This window comes from Rana temporaria, chromosome 5, assembly GCF_905171775.1.
Source record: "Rana temporaria chromosome 5, aRanTem1.1, whole genome shotgun sequence".
Taxonomy (NCBI): domain Eukaryota; kingdom Metazoa; phylum Chordata; class Amphibia; order Anura; family Ranidae; genus Rana; species Rana temporaria.
In genome coordinates, this window is record NC_053493.1 from 40,948,081 (window position 1) to 40,972,722 (window position 24,642).

A 24,642-nucleotide genomic window follows, 5' to 3' on the forward strand; every position below is an offset into this window, starting at 1 on the left:
CTGGAACTGATGCCCATGCGTGGCTCGCTCTGCAGCAGTTGAAACCCAACGGGAGATAGAGGAGTAGAAGCCAGCTTTCAGCTGCTACAGAGAGAGCTCCATACAGGGGACTGGTTCCAGTAATTGCCTCACCCCCCCTTAAGCGACCACGCCGATCACCCACCCTGCCCACATCCAATTCACCCTGCTGGTCTGAACCCATACAGGAGGACCGGTGGTGCCCCCTTATCCACGGCCCTGCCCCTAAATACCAGTGTCCACCCAAATCTGAAATAAAATGCTCCCTGGTACACACGACCGGATCTGTCCGCTGATACTTGTCCGACCAGTTTCAGCAGACAAGTTCGGCCGTGTGTACGGCCGACCGGACAGGTTTCCAGCGGACATTTGTCCAGCCGACCGCTTTCCAGCGGACAAAAATTTCTTAGCATGCTAAGAAACCTGTCCGCTGGAAGCCTGTCCGTCGGACATGTTCGGTCGTCTGTACAGACTCACCGGACATGTCCGATTGGCCGCCATCCCTCGCATGCGTCGAAGTGATTCGACGCATGCGTGGAAGTATTTACCTTCCAGGGCCGCGCACGTCGCCGCGTAATCGTCGCGGCGACGGCGCGGCCACGTCACCGCGGATCGTGTACGCGCGGATTTCTGTCTGATGGTGTGTACAACCATCAGACAGAAATCTCCGGGCGGACATGTCCGCTGAAAACGGTCCGGCGGACTGATTTCAGCGGACAGTCCGTCCGTCTGTACGAGGCCTTAGGGTCTATTCATACCATTTCAGTGCATTATCACATGTATTAGTAACGTGCAATAACGTGCGTTGAGTTAAGGAAGTTCAATTAATTTCACTGCCAAATGCAAGACAAGGCACCAAAGAAGGTGCAGGTACCAGATTTGGCAGTGCACGGCAACACAATTTATCTGTTCATCTGCAAGGTGTATGGGGGTGCTTTTCAGAATGAATCAACGAATACATATAGTGAATTGGCTTTTAAAGGGCATCCAACAATATTTTCTACCTATATCCACATTTCTGATTAGGTGCCATAGAAAATGTGTAAAATGCCAAGAGCCACAAAAGGATTCAGCTGAATGTGTAATATAACAAATCCAAACTGTCATGTTATGTAACAATTCTATATACAGTTCACTAAACCACTGCTTCTGTTTGTTATGCTAATACTGCCATCTAGTGGTAGGTAAAGTTTGGTGCATCCAAAATTAATATTTGGGTAAGGTGCTGGAAAGTAGAATCTCCCCCTGACACCTGCTTAAAGGGGAGTTCAACCCACAATTTCACTTTTTAAATATAAATACCCCTGTAATACACAAGCTCAATGTAGTCTAGTAAAGTTAGTCTGTAAACTAAGGTCCGTTTTGTTAGGTTGTTAGAGCATTTAGTTAGTTTATAATCTAGAAATAGACCGTGGCCATCTTAAGTGTGGGCATCATGAAGCCAGACTGTATGACTTCCTGGATTTCAGCCTTGCAGATCTTGCACATGCTCAGTGCTGTCCTGTTTATCTCTTTTCTTGTGTTATTTTTTATTCTTTATTTTTCATCTGATCTTTTACAATAGATTTCGTAGAGAGAAATATCAAATGTGTCACAGGGCATTTTTAAAAGCGGTTGTAGGGCGCACAAATGTGGTAGTACTGATTTGTAAACTAAGGTCAAATAGGATTCACTTGGGCCTTTTATACTATAGTGTGAAATGAAGTAACCATAGGCCCGGATTCACAAAGCACTTACGCCGACATATCTAGAGATACGCCGCGTAAGTGTAAATATGCGCCGTCGTATCCATGCGCCGCACTCTGAAACCAAGATACGCCTGAAAATAGGCTTCATCCGACCGACGTAACTTTCCTACGCCGGCGTAGAGTGGGCGCATATTTACGCTGGACGTATTTGGCGCACCCGTTGATTTTCTATTCACATATGCAAATGAGGGAGATACGCCGATTCTCGAACGTACGTCCGTCCGACGCAGTGCGCGTAAAGTCTTACGTCCGGCGTAAAGTTATGCCCCATAAAGCAGGTGCAAGTCAGCAGCATCCATGCAAATGGCTGCACCAGGGACCGTAGGACGTGAATATGACTAGGCGTAGGTTACGTTAACGTCGTAGGCAGTGATCCGTCGTATCTTAGGCCTCGTACACACGACCGAACATGTCTGCTGAAACTGGTCCGGCGGACCAGTTTCCGCGGACATGTTCGGTCGTGTGTACGGCTGACCGGACAATTGTCCGGCGGATCGGACAGGTTTCCAGCGGACAAATGTTTCTTAGCATGCTAAGAAACATGTCCGCTGGCAGTCTGTCCGTCGGACATGTTTGGTCGTCTGTACGACTCACCGGACATGTCCACTCGGCCGAAAGCCCTTGCATGCGTCGAAGTGATTCGACGCATGAGTGGATCATTTACCTTCCAGGGTCGCACTCGTCGCCGCGTCATCGTCGCTGCGATGGCGCGGCCACGTCACCGCGTATACTGTCCGCCCGGATTTCTGTTTGATGGTGTGTACAACCATCAGACAGAAATCTCCGAGCGGACATGTCCGATGAAAAGGGTCCGCGGACCGTTTTCATCAGACATATCCCCTCGTGTGTACGGGGCCTAAGGGAGTAGTTCCGACATGATTCTGAGCATGCACACTGGGTTGCGTCCATGGGACGGCGCATGCGCCGTTCAATATACGTATCTGTCTGAGACTCAGCCCATCATTTGCATGGGGTCACGCCTTATTTGCATGGCTCACGCCCACTTCCACTTACGAGGACATACGCCTTATGCCGCGTACACACCATCACTTTATGTGATGAAAAAAAACAACGTTTTAAATCATGAAATAAGACAACGTTTTTGAAATTTCGAGTTTGATGTGAATTCAGCCATACAATTTGTATGGCTGAAATTGCATCGCACAGAGATCGCATGTGATGTGCACTGCAGTGCGGTGCAAATCACATCCGAAATGTCCCAGAGTAAAAATATTATTAAAATGTCCCATTATAAAAAAATGATTAAATATCCCAGTATAAAAAAATGATTAAATCGTTGTTTTATACTGGGACGTTTAATTTTTTTTTTATACTTGGACATTTAATAATTTTTTTATACTGGGACATTTAATCAATGTCCCAGTATAAAAAAATGATTAAATGTCCGAGTATAACATTTTTTATAAATGTCCCAGTATAAAAAGAAATGTGCCATTATACAACAATATAAAAGTCCCTCAGCAGTGCCCACTGTACTTACACAGTCTCAGCCCGGGAATGTGAGGGGGAATGCATAGAGCGGGTGGGCGGAGAGATGACGTAATTCTCTCTCTCTGCTCTCATCGGGCGGCTGCGCCTCTGTGTAGCTTAGCCTTTCAGCCCCGTATGTTAGGGCGGGACAGCGGCGCACCTCTGCGTAGCGCAGAGAGATTGCGTCATCTGCTTGGGCAACTGAATTTCTAATGGATCTCCCCGGATATAGCAGCGGTACGGCCTGCCAATGTGTCTGGCCGGAGAGGAGGTGCGGCCCGGCTTTTGGGCCTCGGATCGGGGGTTGACGACCCCTGGTGTAATGCACAGAGTGCAGGTGTCAGGAGAATGTAATGCATAGGGTTCATAAGGGGTCAGGAGTATGTAATGCATAGCGTTCATAAGGGGTCAGCAGTATGTAATGCATAGCGTTCATAAGGGGTCAGGAGTATGTAATGCATAGCGTTCATAAGGGGTCAGGAGAATGTAATGCATAGCGTTCATAAGAGGTCAGGAGTATGTAATGCATAGCGTTCATAAGGGGTCAGGAGAATGTAATGCATAGCGTTCATAAGGGGTCAGGAGTATGTAATGCATAGCGTTCATAAGGGGTCAGGAGAATGTAATGCATAGCGTTCATAAGGGGTCAGGAGTATGTAATGCATAGTGTTCATAAGGGGTCAGGAGTATGTAATGCATAGCGTTCATAAGGGGTCAGGAGTATGTAATGCATAGTGTTCATAAGGGGTCAGGAGAATGTAATGCATAGTGTTCATAAGGGGTCAGGAGTATGTAATGCATAGCGTTCATAAGGGGTCAGGAGAATGTAATGCATAGTGTTCATAAGGGGTCAGGAGTATGTAATGCATAGCGTTCATAAGGGGTCAGGAGTATGTAATGCATAGCGTTCATAAGGGGTCAGGAGAATGTAATGCATAGCGTTCATAAGGGGTCAGGAGTATGTAATGCATAGCGTTCATAAGGGGTCAGGAGAATGTAATGCATAGCGTTCATAAGGGGTCAGGAGTATGTAATGCATAGTGTTCATAAGGGGTCAGGAGTATGTAATGCATAGCGTTCATAAGGGGTCAGGAGAATGTAATGCATAGCGTTCATAAGGGGTCAGGAGTATGTAATGCATAGCGTTCATAAGGGGTCAGGAGAATGTAATGCATAGCGTTCATAAGGGGTCAGGAGTATGTAATGCATAGTGTTCATAAGGGGTCAGGAGTATGTAATGCATAGCGTTCATAAGGGGTCAGGAGTATGTAATGCAATAGAGTTCATAAGGGGTCAGGAGAATGTAATGCAATAGAGTTCAGGGGACCGGAGAGTGCAAAATACCCCTTTCAAGAATTAATCTCCCCTACATTCCCCTCTCACGATAACTTCCCCTCCCCCTTATAAAAAAAAAGAATTCCGCTCTAATCTGCACACTCTTCTCCCCCCCCCCTGAAAAATCATGTCTACCAGTACAAATCTTTATCCTCGAGGATCTTGTGTTATGTGACATGTCAGACTTTGCTACAATTAAATTAGGACACAATTATATCGTACCAGGCCCTGCGCATTAATAGGTGGCGCAATGCTGCCCTCTGCTGGTACTTTATTTGAATGCAATTGTAATTTTAGGAACATAGAGGGTGATATAGGAACACAGTTGTGCTCTAAGTCGCACCATGCAAATGTGTAAATCATTTAGTTGGTTGAATGTTTGCCAATGTCAGGCCACTTTCTTGTTTTGAAATATCTGAGATTAATCTGCCAAAGTCTGCCCATTTGCACACATTTGTCTAAAGTGTTATAAACTAGATTGCGACATAATCCACACAATGATCTATTACCGATTTAAAAGTGATGTGGGCCATTTTTTAACCAGGCACAATTATCTGAAAATGACTTCTTAAATGCTTTTCTGAGAGCTGTTTTGTATTTGTATGATGGAAAATCTTCCACCCTTTCTGATCTGGGAAAACAAATAGTGCAAAGTGATATAAAAAATGTATCACATGTTGTGCAACATTAGGATAAATCTGCTTCATTTGTGCGACAGATTAGCGAACTTCAGCATAATAACTGAAGCAAGAGCTGTGACTTTATTGATGTTGCCCATTGTTTTTACTGCCAGTACTTTTTTCATTTTTTAAGAAAATAGGCAAGACCCCCCCCCCCCCCCCCCCCCCGGGTCAGTCCGGCACTTACTCCATCTAGGCGGGCAGCGACTCTGTGTCCTCTCCTCCATTGGCAGCTTCCAGCGTGCAGCTCCTCCCCTCCTCCTAGGCGTCCAATAGGATCGCCTGTCCTTTCAGCCAGTCTGGTGATGGGTCTCAAAACCTGCTTCCTGATTGGCCGGGAGGAGGATCAGAGTTACAATAGCAAATATTAATTTGCTGTTAACACACCTGGTTGGGCTCGGAGCACACTCTCTGCGACCCGAGCCCATCCTATTTTGAAGCCTATTAGAGTCTCTGGCTCTAATTAGGTGCTTCAAAAAAACACCCCTGCCATTGTCATTCATGCATCCAGCGTCCTGCAAGGTGCCAAATGCATGGATGGGGGAGGCGGCGATGGAAAAGGGGGAACGGTACCCATGTGCCATTAATAGTTGGGCCGCCCCTGTTCTTTAGCAAGGAACATACACTCCACATGAATAATTATGCTACCAAAATGAATGTGTGCTGTAAATTGCCTCCAGCATTGTTCCAGTTTCTTCTTTCTGGAGGCTGCCATTTTTCTTAAGCCCAAAGCCCCTGAACAGCAGTAAATCATAAAGCAGAACTAAATACATTTAGGTAGATTCAGGTAGATTGAAATAAACTTGCGGCGGTGTAGCTTAGCGTGTTTAGGCTACGCCGCCGTAAGTTAGCTAGGCAAGTACTTGATTCTCAAAGCACTTGCCTGCTAAGTTCCGGCGGCGTAGCCTAAAGCGGGCGGGCGTAAGGGCGCCTAATTCAAATGTGTCTAAGGGGGCGTGTTTTACGTTAATGGGGCTTGACCTTACGTTTTTGATGTTTTTTTTTAAACTGCGCATGTGCCGGGCGCCTACATTTCCCAGTGTGCATTGCGGCTAAGTACGCCGAACGGGCCTATTGATTTAGTCGTGGACGTAAACTACGTAAATCCCTATTCACGGACGACTTACGCAAACAACGTAAAAATTTCGAATTTCGAAGCGGGAACGGCGGCCATACTTTAACATTACTATTCCATCTATTAGATGGAATAACTTTAGGCCTGATAATGCCTTACGGAAACAGCGTAAATGTACTGCGGCGGCCAGGCGTACGTTCGTGAATCGGCGTATCTACTAATTTACATATTCTACGCCGACCGCAATGGAAGCGCCACCTAGCGGCCAGCCTCAATATTGCAACCTAAGATAGGACGGCGCAAGCCTTCCTATCTTAGATATGTTTAAGCGTATCTCTGTTTGAGCATACACTTAAACATAAGTCGGCGTAGATTCTGAGTTAGGTCGGCTTATCTACTGATAAGCCGGCCTAACTCTTTGTGAATCTACCTAATAGATTTAATTTTTTTTTTTAAACTGTTACATTCCTGGAATGTTGGGGGTTGCTAACTGTCACATTTGTTTGTGTCCTCAACTGAACCATCAAATGGCTGCTGTCAAAACTGATCACATGTACAGCACCATGGCAGTTGCAGAAGGAGCTTCCTTGGCTGTAAAGGATAGGAGGGTTTAATTCAGCTTTAACCACTTAAGACCAATATGCAGCTTAAGGACCCATAGGGCCGGATTCACAAAGAGTTACGCCGGCGTATCAGTAGATACGCCGACGTAACTCCGAATCTAAGCCCGTCGTATGTTTAAGTGTATGCTCAAACTAAGATACACTTAAACATGCCTAAGATACGACAGCCTGCGCCGTCGTATCTTAGGGTGCAATATTTACGCTGGCCGCTAGGTGGCGCTTCCGTCGAGTTCGGCATAGAATATGCAAATGAGTCGTTACGCCGATTTACGTCCATGTCAAAACCAATGACGTCCTTGCGATGTCATTTAAAGCAATGCACGCCGGGATATTTTAGGGACGGCGCATGCGCAGTTCGTTCTGTGCGGGGACGCGCTTCATTTAAATGAAACACGCCCCCTACCCGCTGAATTTGAATTCCGCCGGGTGATTTACGCTACGCCGCCGCAACTTTACAGGCAACTGCTTTGTGAATAAAGCACTTGCCTGATAAACTTGCGGCGGCGTAACGTAAATCAAATAAGTTACGCCCGCCCACAAATACGCCCATCTACGTGAATCTGGCCCAAGGTGTTTTTACAATTTGGCACTGCGCTGCTTTAACTGGTAATTGCGCAGTCATGCAATGTTGTACCCAAACCAAATTTTTGTCCTTTTCTTCCCACAAATAGAGCTTTCTTTTGATAGTATTTGATTGCCTCTGCGATTTTTATTTTTGGCGATATAAACAGAGAAAAAAATATATTTTCTACTTTTTGTTATAAGAAAAATCTAATAAACTCAATTTTAGTCATACATTTAGGACAAAAAGTATTCAGCCACATCTCTTTAGTAAAAACAAATCGCAATAAGTGTATATTTATTGGTTTTCACGAAAGTTATAGCATCTACAAACTAGGGTACATTTTCAGGAATTTACACAGCTTTTAATTTATGACTGCCTATCTCAGGGGTCTTCAAACTACGGCCCTCCAGTTGTTCAGGGACTACAATTCCCATCATGCCTAGTCATGTCTGTGAATGTCAATGTGTTACAATGCCTCATGGGATGTGTAGTTCTGCAACAGCTGGAGGGCCGTAGTTTGAGGATCCCTGGCCTATCTCATTTCTTGTGGTGCTAAAATGGCAGGGCAGTACAACCCCCCCCCCCCCCAAATGACCCCATTTTGGAAAGTAGACACCCCAAGGAAATTGCTGAGAGGCATGTTGAGTCCATTGAATATTTTTTTTTTTTTTTGGTCCCAAGTGATTGAATAATGACATAAATTTTTTTTTTCTAAATGATATATTGCTCACACATGCCATGGTTATATGTGGAATTGCACCTCAAAATACATTCTGCTGCTTCTCCTGAGTACAGGGATACCACATGTGTGGGACTTTTTGGGAGCCTAGCCGCGTACGGGACCCCGAAAACCAATCACCACCTTCAGGATTTCTAAGGGCAGACATTTTTTAATTTCACTCCTCACTACCTATCACTACCTATCACAGTTTTGAAGGCCATAAAATGCCAAGATGGCACACAACCCCCCCCAAATGACCCCATTTTGGAAAGAAGACACCACAAGCTATTTGCTGAGAGGCATGTTGAGCCCATTGAATATTTTTTGTTTTTTGCCCCAAATTATTGAATAATGACCAAAAAAAATAAATTTGCAAAAAGTTGTCACTAAATGATATATTGCTCAAACATGCCATGGTTATATGTGTAATTGCACCCCAAAATACATTTTGCTGCTTCTCCTGAGTACAGGGATACCACATGTGTGGGACTTTTTGGGAGCCTAGCCGCGTACAGGGCCCCGAAAACCAATCACCGCCTTCAGGATTTCTAAGGGCAGACATTTTTGATTTCACTCCTCACTACTTATCAGGCCTCGTACACACGACAGAGTTTCTCGCCAGAATTCACCGAGAAACTCGGTCAAACCCGGATTCTGCCGAGAAACTCTGTCGTCTGTACACTTTTGGCCCGATGGAGCCGCCGAGGAACTCGTCGAGAAAATAGAGAACATGTTCTCTATTTTCTCGTTGTTCTATGGGAGAAGGCGGCCCGCCGAGCTCCTCGGCGGCTTCATCCCTGAACTCGACGAGGAACTCGACGTGTTTGGCACGTCGAGTTCCTCGGCCGTGTGTACGGGGCCTCACAGTTTCGAAGGCCATAAAATGCCAAAATAGCACAAAACCCCCCAAATGACCCCATTTTGGAAAGTAGACACCCCAAGCTGAGAGGCATGGTGAGTATTTTACAGCGCTCATTTGTTTTTGAAAATATAGGAAGAAAACATTTTTTTATTTTTTTTATTTTTTAGATTTTCAAAACTTTGTGACAAAAAGCGAGATCTGCAAAATACTCACCATACCTCTCAGCAAATAGCTTGGTGTGTCTACTTTCCAAAATTGGGTAATTTGGGGGGTTTTGTGCCATCTGGGCATTTCATGCCCTCCGAAACTGTGATAGGCAGTGAGGAGTGAAAGCAAACATTTACACCCTTAGAAAGCCTAAAGGCGGTGCTTGGATTTTAGGCTCCCAAAAAGTCTCACACATGTGCTATCCCCGTACTCAGGAGAAGCAGCAGAATGTATTTTGGGGTGTAATTCCACATATGCCCGTGGCATGTTTGAGCAATATATCATTTAGTGACAACTTTGCGCAAAAAAATAAATAAAAAAAAATGTTTTTTTTCCCGCAACTTGTGTCAAAATATAAAATATTCCATGGACTTGAGATGCCTCTCAGCAAATAGCTTGGGGTGTCTACTTTCCAAAATGGGGTCATTTGGGGGGTTTTGAACTGTCCTGGCATTTTATGCACAACATTTAGAAGCTTATGTCGCACATCACCCACTCTTCTAACCACTTGAAGACAAAGCCCTTTCTGACACTGTTTGTTTACATGAAAACATATTTTTTGTTTTGCAAGAAAGTTAAGTTGAATCCCCAAACATTATATATTTTTTTAAAGCAAAGGCCCTACAGATTGAAATGGTGGGTGTTGCATTTTTTTTCCACACAGTATTTGCGCAGCGATTTTTCAAACGCATTTTTTGGGGGAAAAAAATACACGTTTTTTTTTATTTTAAAGCACTAAAACACACTATATTGCCCAAATTATTGATGAAATAAAAAGATGATCTTAGGCCGAGTACATGGACATCAAACACGACGCACTTTAAAAGTGCGCACAAACGCGCAGTGGCGACAAACTACATACATTTTTAAAAGCCTTTAAAAGCCTTTACAGGTTACCACATTAGATTTACAGAGGAGGTCTACTGCTAAAATTTCTGCCCTTGATCTGCCCCTCACGGTGATACCTCACATGCATGGTACAATTGCTGTTTACATATGACTCTAGACCGACGCTTGCGTTCGCCTTTGCGCAAGAGCAGGGGGGACAGGGATGCTTTTTTTTATTATTATTTATTTAGCTTTTTTTTTTTTTGTCAACTGTTATCTCAGGGAATGTAAATATCCCCTATGATAGCAATAGTTAGTGACAGGTAATTTTTTGGGGAAAAAATTGGGGTCTATTAGACCCTAGATCTTTCCTCTGCCTTCAAAGCATCTGACCACACCAAGATCGGTGTGATAAAATGCTTTCCCAATTTCCCAATGGCGCTGTTTATATCCGGGGGGGGGGGGGGCCATTCCCTCCCACTGAATGTAAAAGCAGTCTAGAGGCTAAATAGCTGCTAAGATTGCTTTTACATGAAAGCTGCCTGCTGGCTGAAAAGAATGATATCAAGATGATACCTAAACCCACAGGCATCATTCTGGTATAACCATTCAAAGTCCAGCAACATACCAGTACATTGATGGTTCTTGTTGGACATGTATTGTAATCTTTTTTTTCATGCAGCCTGTTGGCTGAACGAAAAATAGAGATTGATCGGTGGGTATGCCCACCATTAGCATACCTCCCTTCATCTACTCACTTCTAATGATGGGCATACATGCACCATTTATATATGCCGAAGCATGGGGCATCCTCCTGCAAAAAAAGTTATGGCGCATACACATGGTCGGACTTTTCCACGGGCAAGCCTCCGTCTGAATGTCGACCGTATGTACGCGCCCCTAATGCCCCCATGCTTCAGCATATATGCTCTTTTTTTAACTGTAGTGGTGAAATCACCTCCTACAGCACTGGAGTCACAGCTTTATGTATCGTGGGAGCAAACGCTGTTGCTGTCAAGATAAATAAAACAGCTGAATGGCGTACCTGAAAACAGTAAAGTAAATTACATACCTGAAAAGCAAGCATGATAAAACATAATAACAATAAAACATTGCAGAATAGAATACAGTAAAAAAGAGCAGAACAATAGAGAGAGAATAAAGTGGGAGAGAACAATAAAACGACAACTATTTTTTTTTAAAATATTTTTTTTGTGTTTTTGTTTTTTTCTTTTTTTTTACACTTTTTTTTGTAACTATAACTGTTCAACTTTTCGATGCTGAAGAACTTGGCTTATACTCGAGTATATACGGTACTTCCCTGTGGCACAGAATTGTGCTGAGTCTGTACATCTATAGATAAATAGAGAATTACACAGTGTCCTATTTCAAAGCTTTTTTTATGCACTGGCATATCTCCTTACACTCGGTCTGTTCGGACAGAATGGTCACCTACTGACTTGGCGCCATCCACAGGCAGCCTGACTCTTCAATAAAACACAGAAGCTGAATCCAATGCAATTTTACTTTAGCTAATTTCAGAAGATGTTTTTCCAGTCTTTTGAAGTGTAAGACAATGACTTTTCTTAGCCCCATCTCTGAGAGAACATGGAAGAAGTGGTGAGGGTCTAGCTAGGACTAAGTAGCACTAAACTAGAATTGCAGTGTCACAAAACCACCACTAGATGTCAGCATACTACAGAAAAACGATAACCTCATATCTTCAACACAATACATACAAAATGCATAAAAATGGGACAGAACACAGTCTCTGCTGCCATACAGAATGCAGCCCATTAGCACTTTGTTAAGAAAATACTTTATTTACACTTTAGGGTCCACCTTTCGCAAAAAAACAAAAAAAAACCACATATTGTTTTAATAAAAAAAATTGCATTTATATAATAATTCTGTATTGTATAATCCTGTATAATAATAATAATAACTTTTTTTTTTTTATCATTATGGTAAAGCATTAAGCCTGGGTTCACATATATACCAATCGTATGTGTCTTTAACCGCATCCAATTTGCATAAAAGGTGAATGTGACCAGCTTTCAATGGAGCCGGTTCACACATGTGCGGGCGGCCGTGGTGCGGTTTTGAAAAAGGCCCTGTGCGTTTTTGGGTCTGGTTCAGGTGTGAATTCAGGTAAAAATTTTCACCTGAACCTTTAAACAGAAACGCACCTGACTCTGGACTGCAAACCACAGCCGCATATATGTGAACTGTGGATTACAGGTGCAATGCTCAGGCTCCTGCATACTATTCCTTTAGCCACAGATCTGTACCAAAGTACAGGCCATCTGTTATGGGGCTGGAAGAAGTATCAATGGACTCAACAGCACTTGTGATCCATTGAGAACTATGTGGTGGCAGATGGGACTTGTACTTTGACTTGTAGCACTGAATTAAAAAATTTTTTTTTTACGGGAGCCAGCAGGGGGAGAATCGACCGGATTCTTGGAGGGGGCGGTTTGAGGGTGGTGGGCTGTGCACTGTGCCCGTGTTTCATGTTGCTCCCTAAATATAAGTGTAACATGGGGAGAAAGGTGGACTTCTCTTTATAAAGTGTATGTAAACTCCCCAATCGTTTTCAGCCAAGGAAGCTGACATCTTGGCTGCTGTTTAAAGCGGTGGTTCACCCTGCTGAACAACATTTCAGCATACAATTCGGCATCGTAGCGCGAGCTACAGTATGCCGGTCTTACATTTTTTATCCCCGTACTCACTGTTTAATCGTACCTAGACGATTCCGTCTGCCGCGGGGAATGGGCGTTCCTAGCAAGAGGGAGGGTGATTGACGGCCGACTCTGGCACGTCACGCTCCCCGAAGACAGCCGGAGTAGGTCTCGGCTCTTCACGGCGCCTGCGCAGGCGCCGTGAAGAGCCAAGCCTATTTCGGCTATTTCCGGAGAAGCGTGGCGCGCCAGAGCCGGCCGTCAATCACTTTCCGTCTGGATTGGAACGCCCATTCCCCGTGGGCAGTTGGAATCGTCTAGGTAGGATTAAACAGTGAGTACGGGGATAAAAAATGTAAGACCGGCATACTGTAGCTCGCGCTACGATGCCGAATTTTATGCTAGAATAAAAAATATATATATTTTTTTTTAATAGGGTGAACCCCCGCTTTAATCTTTAACTGCCGTGGTGCTGCACCTATGATTAGTTATGACCACGGCCATTGGATGGTTTGATAGTTTGGTTGAGAGCACAACCAATGTGACAGTTACATTCCTGACACGTGTTAAATTGACAGGTTTACTTCCTCTTTAAGTGATTCTAAAGGGGAAAAAATACTTTTTTTTTTTTAAATAACAAACATTTTAAACTTACCTGCTCTGTGCAATGGTTTTGCACAGAGCAGCCCAATCCTCTTCTTTTTGGGTCCCCCCGAGGGCAGTCCTGGCTCCTCCCCCCTGCCCAGTGCTCCCAATAGTAAGCCTCATTGGGCAGGAAGGTATGGACAGCAAACACTAAAGGCCCATCGTATGTTCTGTTCTCTGAAGAAAGAAACATGTTCTCTTTGTTTGCACAGAGCTCCCTGGTAAAACTCCCAATGGGCAAAAGAAGCGTAACTAAATACTTCACAGGTTCACCTAGAGGTGAGGTGTTTTTGATCAAAAGAGAACCTGTCAGCCACTGGTACATGTACATGTAGGGGCTGTTACCATGGTGCCGCAATGAGCTGGCATCATTTGTTAGCAATCAACACAAACCCTAGTCCCATTCTGCGTTGAGGAGAACCACTGGCCCTGGACCAAGGAGGAAGTCGGGGACAGCATTGGAGCGTAGAGAGGGCAAGTAAAATCTTACAAGCCATCGTCAATGCACTGTTTAATTGGGCGACTAAGTGGCAGATGAGGTTTAATGTAGATTAATGTAAAGTTATTTCCTTGGGGGCTAAGAATATGCATGCATCATACATACTAGGGGGAGTACAACTGGGGGGATCCATAGTGGAGAAGGATTTGGGGTTTTGGTAGATCATAAGTTTATTAATAGCATGCAATGCCAAGCTGCGGTTTCCAAAGCGAGCAAAGTCCTTTCTTGTATTAAGAGAGGTATGGACTCCAGAGAGAGAGATATAATGTTGCCCCCCTGTACAAATCATTAGTAAGACCCCATCTGGAATATGCAGCTCAGTTTTGGGCACCAATTCTCAAAAAGGATATCGGGGAACTGGAGAAAGTGCAATGAAGAGCAACCACATTGGGCATCCCATAATCCCTAACCCTATCCAAGTTATCATCCCCTAATAAAACCACAAAAACAAGCCAAAGACTGATTTCTGTGTCCGGATGAAAGAACGAAATGCGGTGTGACTGGCTGTGCAGAAGTGGGAAACCCTAATTTCAGTAACTCATACCAGGTAGTGCTACATTAAACGAGAAGTCCAGCCTGAGCTCGTTTGGCTGAACTTCTCCTATGGGTCACAGGAGGGCAAAATTTGTTTAGCACTCCTGTTACCCATTTTCAGCAGAGAACGGTCTGAAGTCCGCTTTCCGCTGACATCACACAGATCAGTCCAGGTACCCCCCAGGTGTCTGGACTGATGGCCGTCTCAGCGAGCCGCTCCCCGGCATCGAACCGATGCTGCATCCACCTAGGTAAGTATGATTATGAGGAAAAAATTAATTCCCATACAGTAAAACCTTGGTTTGAGAGCATAATTCATTCCAGAAACATGCTTGTAATCCAAAGCACTTGTATATCAAAGCATTTTTTTACAGGGTATAAAAGAGAAGAGAGGCACCTATGTTGCTAAATGTTGTACCTTCATTAAATGTAACCATATTGCTACACTTAGAGGCTCCTCTCTTCTTTTTTATACTCAGTTGTGACATGACGCTACTCTTATATCAAGACATCACTTGTATATCAAGGCAACATTTATTAAAACATTTTGCTTGTCTTGCAAAACGCTCTCAAACCAAGTTACTCTCAAACCAAGGTTTTACTGTACTTCTCTTTTATATATATATATATATATATTTTGAGGTTTTATTTTTTTGTGTGTTTTTTCCTTTTTTGATATGTTGATTGGACTTGTGTATTTTTTTCAACCAGATTAACTATGTCTTCAGATGGTATACCAACCAATAAGGATCCTTTCAATTTTTTTCTCCCCACAGCGGGATGTTCTGCGATGGGAATCACACGTATCTCATCGAGCCCGGAGAGAACTACAACCCAAACGTAAGTCTTAAGCAAACTTCTTTTTTTTTTTTTTAATATACAGATGGGCTTCACACTTCATTACTGGTAAAATCCACACCCTTCAGCCCTAAGGTTGCTGCAAGCGGGAGGAAAGCTTTTCTTCCCAGGATGACTTTTAGCGCCATCACTGTGACCCACATAAAAGCAGAAATAAACTGCCCAGGTATGTTGGGTCCATAATGTGCAAGGATGATGAGTTTTTTTTGCACCATTGCCTTGTGAATTCCCTCATTCGGCAATGCAACAGCCATGGACCCCCTTGTCACCGGGGCTTTCATATTCTTGTGGCCATCTTCAGGATTCAGAGTGTTTGGCCTCCTGATTGGCTTGGATGATGTAACTCGTGCTGGGTATGTACACAGAGCTGTGCATGCATGGCTCACTGTGCACTCAGAAAGAGAGAGAGAAGGGGGGACAGGTAGGGGAAAAACAAGGCTTTACATTTGCTTCCCAATAGTGTTGCAGTGCACCAAGAGGTCAGGGCTTTTGTTTTGGCTATGTATATGTTTGGTTTGCTTTTGTAAGTTGACGGTAATGTGGACTCAAAATAGGGACCTGACCAGTGTGCTGATCTTCATAGTGCAGTGAGCAGGTGAGGGGGCAACACAGGAACCCGCATAGTAGCCTGTATTTAACTGTGTCATTGGCATTGAACTGAAAGTATGACACGGGTCATACATATTGTATATTATTATGGCATGGTTCATCTTAAAACTATTTTTTTTTATTTTTTATGTAACTTTTACATTGCTGCACTTTAATTTTTGTTCTGTATTAAATACAGAAATGTGTAGATTAGCCACTAGATGGAGTGCTTTGTTCTCAATGAGCTGGCTGTCCTTGGGCTCCTCACACCGCACACAATGTGTGTGCAACAGCAGTGTGTTTTGACGCATTGATGCATGCTGTATTATGTTTATGTGCACGGAGCTGCAAAAAAAAAAATGCATGATGTCTTTGGTGTGAACTGGGCACATAGATAGTGATCATACTTGCTGTGTCCTTGGGTTGAGCTTGCATTGATTGATCAGCTAAGGTCAATGCACTAGGTGTGAATGAAACCTTGGCGGGCTGCAATATATAAATGTATGGTCTGGAGTGATATAGGGGTTACCCTTAATGGGACACTTCAATCCCCAATGTAAGGGGGGCATTCTTACCACTCATCATCGTCATCCCCATCATCATTCTACAGGGGGAGCCTTCTTCACTGACCTCCAATGTGAGGTCACAGCTTACTGACCATCAATTGAGGAACATTTTTACCACTGAATATCACTGTAATGGTTACCTTCTTCCAATGACTAACAATCTACAGGGCACTACTTCAGTGATGTGACCCCCCCCCGAGGTAAGGGGGCACTTCAGTGACCTCCAACGCAAGATGCCCTTCCCAAGTAACCACCATTGTAAGGGGCCCTTCCTCACTGACCATCATAACCATACATTTTCTGAATTCCATTTCTGGCCAAAATTACTGCTCATTTCATTTTTACAACTGAAAATAAAAATTCACGATTCCTTCATCTGAATGTTTTTTGCTGTTTTGAATAAATGTGGAAGGATTCTCAAGCTTATTAATTACTGAGAAACCTTTGAAATAATGTTTAGCTCTCAGGGAACCCCCAGTTAATAATTACTATATCTACAGCTCATAAATCATTAGCATGAACAATTAGGCCCCATCCACACGAGACGCTGTTAAACGTGTGTTCAGAGGCAGTTGGACACTTATTTCAACTGCCCCTGAACTCATTTAGGGAACTTTCACACGGGCGGATCAGTAATGACCCGCTCCGTGTGTCCGCAAAAGCTCAGCGGGGATCCTCCATAAAATCCCTGCTGAGCCGTCAACTGACAGGGCGGTCCCCGCACACTGTGCAGGGACCGCCCTGTCTTTCCTCCGCTCTCCCCTATGGAGGATCGGATGAACACGGACCATATGTCCGTGTTCATCCGATCCGATCCGCCAGACGGAAGAAAAATAGGATTTTTTTCCGTCCGAAAAATCGGATCAGTGCGGAGGCAGACCATTACGGGTGTCAGCGGATGGTCATCCGCTGACACCCGCAATCACATAGGGACCCATGTATGTCCTGTTGTATGTCCATGCACACAGTCTCGTTTATTGCCGTTTTTAGGCAGTTGCGTTTAACCTTGTTTTTCCAGAAGCAAAAAAATGGGTTCAGACGCAAAAGTTTTCAGACGCTAAGCGCGGTACTGGCGTTTTGCCACGATTTCGTTTATAAGCGTTTTTAAAGGTGACCTATTTTTTTTACATTGGAAATCTCAAAAATTATGGCAAATGATGAAAAACCATAAAAAAAAAAAAAAAAAAATGTAATTGTTTGCATTGCATTGTGGACAATTCACAACTTGTGGCAAGTGGACAATCCACAACTTGTGGAAGGTGTCGTGGCAAGTGGACACTTCACAACTTGTGGCCAGGTGATGTGGCAGGTGACGTGGAAAGTGGACACTCCACAACTTGTGGGAGGTGGCGTGGCCAGGTGACGAGGCAAGTGGACAATTCACAACTTGTGGCAGGTGATACGGCAAGTGACACGCTAAATAGAAGTACACTGCTGCTTTCTGAGCTGCTACTCACTCTGGTCTCGCAAAATTGCTGAAATGGTTAAATAATACTGTTTTTTGAGCGAGGGTCTTATGATGTTTAACTAAACACTTATAAACGCAAACGCGGTAAAACTCCACAAAAATCGTGGCAAAACAGGCATTTCTAAACGCTGGTTTTAGTCTTTAAAAATGTGCGTTCAGCAGAGTTTGCACCGGTGTGCATGGGGCCTTAGGCTTTGTATATGTTTTATTGTAAACAAAGTCAAGATACAGAATCAAAAAGGATAAGTACAGTCAAAGCTCGCTTGGCTGTACTTCTCCTGTGGATCACAGTTCGTTCTGCACTCCTGTGATCCATTTTCAGCAGACAGTGGGCTTACGTCTCAGACCCGGTCCAGGCTGGGGCAAGATTGAAACAATGAAGTCGGGAACCGCCCACATGCCTGGGCCGTCACCTGGCTCAGCCTCTCAGCAAGCCGCCGAGAGCCTGAGCTGGCTGCTCCTGCCTTCTCCACAGCCCAGTGCTCCAGTGAGTGAGGAAGAAGCAGAGCAGAGAGTGGTGACTGACAGTTTGCCAAGTTTTGAGTAATTTTCTAGCAAAATAATACGATTTTTACATGTAGGAGAGACGTGCCAGAATTGGCCGGTAGGCAAGTAGTTAATGCATTAACGTATGCACAAGAGTTAACAATTGTTTTATTTGGTGCCATTTCATCTCTGTGCAATGTCTTAATGCACTAAGGGGGTTATTTACAAAAGGTAAATCCTCTTTGCACCAAATGCAATCGCTGTAAATCTGAGGGGTAGATCTGAAATGAGGGGGGGGGGGGAAGCTCTGCTGATTTTCATCATCCAATCATGTGGATTTGCCTTTAGTAAATAACCCCCCCCCCCCCCCCCCCCCGTCTTTGCAAGTTATAGGGCCTGTTAATGGCAATGGAAGCACACAAACATGCATGATTGTAGGTAACCTGTGTAAAAAAAATAAAAAAAAAAAAAAAACACATAAAACACGCACAACACTGCAAGCTGTTCACAACAATCTTATTCAAAACAATGTTCAATCATCTATAATAAAAGGCGAGTCTCAGGTCAGTCGTTCAAAAATGTTTTATTTCACCTATTCATAAAAATACATCAAAACTCCACATGACCGGCATGTAAACAATCGACAGAAAGTACCAAAATTAAGCGCACCAATAGTGAGAATACCAAACCATCACTTAGAAAATAATATTCAGTAAATATATCTATAGGAGGCATAGAAAGTTCAAACGGAATGCTTTTATTTTATTTATTTTTTCCTCAATTCCAAGTGCATTTAGGAAAATATGATGTGCTTTAATGTATCTACAAAGCTTGTATACCTTTTAGGCCCAATTTTCAAAGAGAACCCAACTAGATAAAAGAAAGAAAAATGGGATTTATAAAATTACACAATGCTAAAAAACAAAGATACTTCTTGTGTCAAAGCTTTCTCTACTGAGCCCTATTAATGTTTTCCAATACATATATTAAAAACGTGACACCAATTCATTAAAAGAGAAGTATGCGAATTGTTTTTTTTTTTTTTTCTTTTTTGCAGAATCATACTTACCTAGGTGGATGCAGCTTCGATCCGATGCTGCATCTGTCCCCCGCCATCTCCAACACTGAGAACCAAAAGAGCAAACACCGCCAAATTGCTCGGTTCTCAGTGCCAGTCAGTCACTGGCTCTCTGCCAGCCCCCCCCCCCACTGTCGCCACGCTCAGGCCGGGTGCCCTGCAGGCATGTGGTGTATCCAAACCATATGGTTGTGGCTCTATGAAGGCAACCGAGTGTGGGCTTTAGCCTGCTGAAAATGGATCACAAGAAAGCAGACCAAACTGATCCACAGGAAAAGTACAGCCAAAAGGAGCTTTTGCTGTACTTCTCCATTAACAGTCTGCCTGAAAGGGATCTATGCATTAAGGTAAAAAAACATCCGACAATACCGCCCCCCCCCCTCCGTTTTGCTTACCTGACCCCTTGAAAGTCCCGCGCTTGCCCCCGACATCCTCTTTGCCGCTCAGCCTGGCCGTTAACTGGTTACAGTGGATGGATTGAAAGCAGTGCAGTCATTGCCTCGCGCTGCTGTCAATCACATCCAATGACGCGGCGCGCCGGGGCCGAGTGATACAGCCGGCGGCCATAGCCACTCACTGTATCACGGGAGTGCGCCCGCAAGAACTCAACGCCAAGTAAGCTCGCTCGCATGAAGGTGTCAAGTCCTTGCAGTTGGGAGCCGAGACAGCCGCCGAGGGACCCCAGAAGGCCAGGTTCGGGGCCACTCTGTGCAAAACGAGCTGCACAATGGAGGCAAGTATAACATGTTTGTTATTAAAAAAAAAAAAAATCATCTTTAGTGATCCTTTAACCACTTAAGCCCCGGACCATATTGCTGCCCAAAGACCCAAGGTGTTTTTACAGTTTGGGACTGCGTTGCTTTAACAGACAATTGCGCGGTCGTGCGACGTGGCTCCCAAACAAAATTGGCGTCCTTTTTTTCCCACAAATAGAGCTTTCTTTTGATGGTATTTGATCACCTCTGTGGATTTAATTTTTTGCGCTACAAACAAAAATAGAGCGACAATTTTGAAAAAAATGCAATATTTTTTACTTTTTGCTATAATAAATATCCCCCAAAAACATATATAAAAAAAAAAATTTTCCTCAGTTTAGGCCGATACGTATTCTTGTACCTATTTTTGGTAAAAAAAAATTCAATAAGCATTTATCGATTGGTTTGCGCAAAATTTATAGCGTTTACAAAATAGGGGATAGTTTTATTGCATTTTTATTATTATTTTTTTTTTTTACTACTAATGGCGGCGATCAGCGATTTTTTTCGTGACTGCGACATTATGGCGGACACTTCGGACAATTTTTACACATTTTTGGGATTTTTGTCATTTTCACAGCAAAAAATGCATTTAAATTGCATTCTTTATTGTGAAAATGACAGTTGCAGTTTGGGAGTTAACCACAGGTGGCGCTGTAGGATTTGGTGTACACTGTGTGTGTGTGTTTACAACAGTAGGGGGGTGTGGCTGTAGTAATGATGTCATTGATCGTGTCTTCCCTATAAAAGGGGATGACGCGATCGATGCGCCGACACAGTGAAGCACGGGGAAGCCGTGTTTACATACGGCTCTCCCCGTTCTTCAGCTCCGGGGAGCGATCGCGACGGAGCGGCTATAAACAAATAGCCGCGCCGTCGTCCCGGATCGCTCCCCGAGGGGACCCCACCGCCGCAAGTCGCGGGGGGGGGTCCCGATCGGACCCCCGACCCACGTCTAGGCAGGGACGTACAGGTACGCCAATGTGCCTGTACGCAGTGCTGGGACAAGGCCATTTGGTGCCCAGGGCGAAGATGGCAAACTGCGCCCCCCCCCCCCCGTTTTTAAGAAAGAATCAATGATGGCTCAAAATAACACAAACACAGTCTGTAACCATCAATTGTTGCCAGTTTGCCCCATCAATTGCCGCCAGTGTGCTGCCAGTATGCCCATCAAACGCAGCCACTGTGCCATCAAACACAGCCACTCAGTGGCTGCGTTTGATGGCACAGTGGCTGCGTTTGATGGGCACAGTGGCTGCGTGTGATGGGCACAGTGGCTGCGTGTGATGGGCACAGTGGCTGCGTTGATTGCAATTGATGAGCACACTGGCGGCAATTGATGGGCACACTGGCGGCAATTGATGGGCACACTGGCGGCAATTGATGGTGTATTGGCACAGTGGCTGCGTGTGTTAGCACAGTGGCTGCGTGTGATGGGCAGAGTGGCTGCGTGTGATGGGCAGAGTGGCTGCATGTGATGGGCACAGTGGCTGCATGTGATGGGCACAGTGGCTGAGTGTATTGGCACAGTGGCTGCGTGTGTTGGAACAGTGGCTGTGTGTGATGGGCACAGTGGCTGCATGTGATGGGCACAGTGGCTGCATGTGATGGGCACAGTGGCTGCGTGTGTTGGAACAGTGGCTGCGTGTGTTGGAACAGTGGCTGTGTGTGATGGGCACAGTGGCTGTGTGTGATTGGCACAGTGGCAACAATTGATGGCACAGTGGCTGCGTGTGTTGGTACAGTGGATGTGTGTGATGGGCACAGTGGCTGCGTGTGATGGGCACAGTGGCTGCGTGTGATTGGCACAGTGACTGCGTTTGGTGGCATAGTGAGGCTGCAATTGATTTTTTTTTTTTTTGCTAGTCAGAGAAGGCATGGCTCAAAATAACACAAAGTGCTGATCTCCTCAGTCAGCTTACCCCCCCCCCCCCCCAATACAGTCATTTAATTACTTGCTTTAACAGGTTCTGTTCTGTTCTGCTTACTTTTTAGTAGTCAGTAGTCTTCTTTGCAGTACTGACTGTAGCGTAGCACACTGCTGCTAGGTTCCTAGGCACGCTCGGGCTCCTCGTGACTAGTCCTTGCCAGCCAGCTCAGCAGACACAGCTCCCTGCGCAGTGCTGCTCCGAGTCCTCCCTCTCTCAGCCCGCCTCCGGCCGTGACGTCACGCGGCTCTCGGCACTGGAATGGACCAACTGACTCCATAGGGGGAGTTAGTAAACAAAGAGGAAAGGGAGCCAGGAGGTGAGGAGCGCACTCGGCAGCGGCTGCCCGCGCTTACTACTAGTACTAGACAGTGACACACAAGTGTACTGGTCTGGCGGGTGGCGGTCGTGGCTGCCTGTTTGTCAGAACTGCGCCCCCCTCCTATACGGAATGGTAGCGCCCAGGGCACTCGCCCCGCCCGCCCCTGCCTTGTACCGGCCCTGCCTGTACGTGCCATTCTGCCGACGTATATGTACAGGCGGCGGTCGGGAAGGGGTTAATGCATGCATTAAAGTGGAACTACACTGCATCTGACAAACCAAACACACCATTTAATTAATTTTTAATATTTAAAGCAAACCCCCAGCCCATCCATGTCTCCATGCTTTATTTTGTTGAGAAATCACTTTGAAAAACACCCCCTAGCAATTAATTTTGGCCATGGCCATCTTGAGTAAGTGAAAATGATTCATGTAACATTTGTTTCCTGGAATCCATCTGCCCTTTGCTCAAACATGCATGCAGGAGAGCGTGCTTGGCTGAAAAAAAAAAAAAAAAAAACCCTTCCTCTCCTGGGATGTATGAGATTATTTGCCTAGGCAAGTAACCAGGAACGAAAAAATCAAATATTAAAAGTTTAAAACAAGTAAATATGATATAATTTTCTATCTATTTACAAACGCTAGGAGCATGAGGATTAAAGATGAACAATGTTGCTTGGCAGAGTGAAGTCCCACTTTAAGGTCACTTTTACACTGAGGCGCTTTCACACTAAAAAGCTAACAAAAACCTATTTCCATTAAAATCAATGAATGCTTTCACACTGGGGCAGTGTGCTGGCAGGGCTGTGAAAAACTCCCCTCTCCATTCAAATGAATGAAAAGCTCTTCAAAAGCGCCCAGTGTTTTTACTGGCAGTTTAGAAGTGCCTCAGTGTGAAAGTGGCCTAACGCACTGCAACGGATCATGAATTTCAGCGCAATCGTACGATAAATCGGATAGTAAAGAACTTTTAAGAGCCTATAAGGACAGTTCATTCGATATTATTTGATCAGACATACGACATTTTTTTTTTTGCATTATACCAGATCCTACAATATTCCTTTAATTAGTACAGTTGTCATTCGAAAATGCAATACAAATGCATTACAACGCCTGACATCGCTTCCAAATTTTTATTCTGTCGTATGATATTTGTTACTTTAGTAAACTCTTCAGGTTCAAACTGAGATTAGCATAAATAAAAAAATTAAAAAAGGAAGAAGTACGATTATTCATCCGATAATCTCATTGTGGGTACCAGGCATTAGAGCGGAAATTCACAAAGGCAGAGGCGTTTTAATTCTTTCATGTGCTTCCACTGATTTCACTGCATCCTCCATGCTCAGTGAGGCGATATACATAAGTGTGCTTTTTTTTTATGTTCTCATCCGCTATAATGCATAGGTGTAAACTGGTCTTTAACCCAAATCCCTGAAAAGTTGTAAAAGGTACTGAAACAAACGGAATCCCATTGTGCAAACCCCAAATTACTTATTTCACGGAGCATACAAAGAAAACATTTAAAATCAATTCATTTGTAGCAGTAAATTTTAATGACACTTGGCGCTCGGCTTTAAATCAGTGTGTCAAACGGTTGTGCTCCTTTTATGAGAATATTAAAAATACCCCGGTCTGTGCTGAGCAGAAGAAAAAAAACCAGCGTAAAAATGCTTGTTTTGGTGCACTCATTTACAGGACGTATGGCTTTTAGAAATGTACACATGTAAATTCACTTTTAGGCTGCTTTCACACTGCTACGACTTGAAAGTCACGCAATTTTTGCAGGTGCGAATTTTGCCACTTTAGGGAATGCCCGTGTAAACTTGAGGTCTATGGACCTCAACTTGCATCAAAGTTGGACCAAAGTAGTGCAGGGACTACTTTGAAGTTGGTGCTACTTTAAGTTGCAGACATATGAATGGTCATCTTTGGAAATCATGGGGTACAACTTGTGATGCGACTTTGCACTCCCAAGTCGCACAAGTGTGAAAGGGGCCTGATGGCTAGAATATGCATGTATTCTGACCACTGCATTCGTACACACACACACACACACGTATGTGGATAAATGATGACAGAAAA

General features: G+C 44.3%; 1 protein-coding gene across 8 annotated transcripts in view; it reads left to right on the forward strand.

The window, feature by feature from the left end:
- The window catches only part of ADAM22 (ADAM metallopeptidase domain 22), a 390,621-nt gene that overhangs the window by 193,526 nt on the left and 172,453 nt on the right, over positions 1–24,642 (forward strand). For all 8 annotated transcript variants that reach the window (XM_040352431.1, XM_040352432.1, XM_040352434.1 and 5 more), the window contains exon 6: positions 15,289–15,352. In XM_040352431.1, coding sequence (XP_040208365.1) covers positions 15,289–15,352 — 64 coding nt within the window. The remainder of the gene's footprint in view (positions 1–15,288; positions 15,353–24,642) is intronic.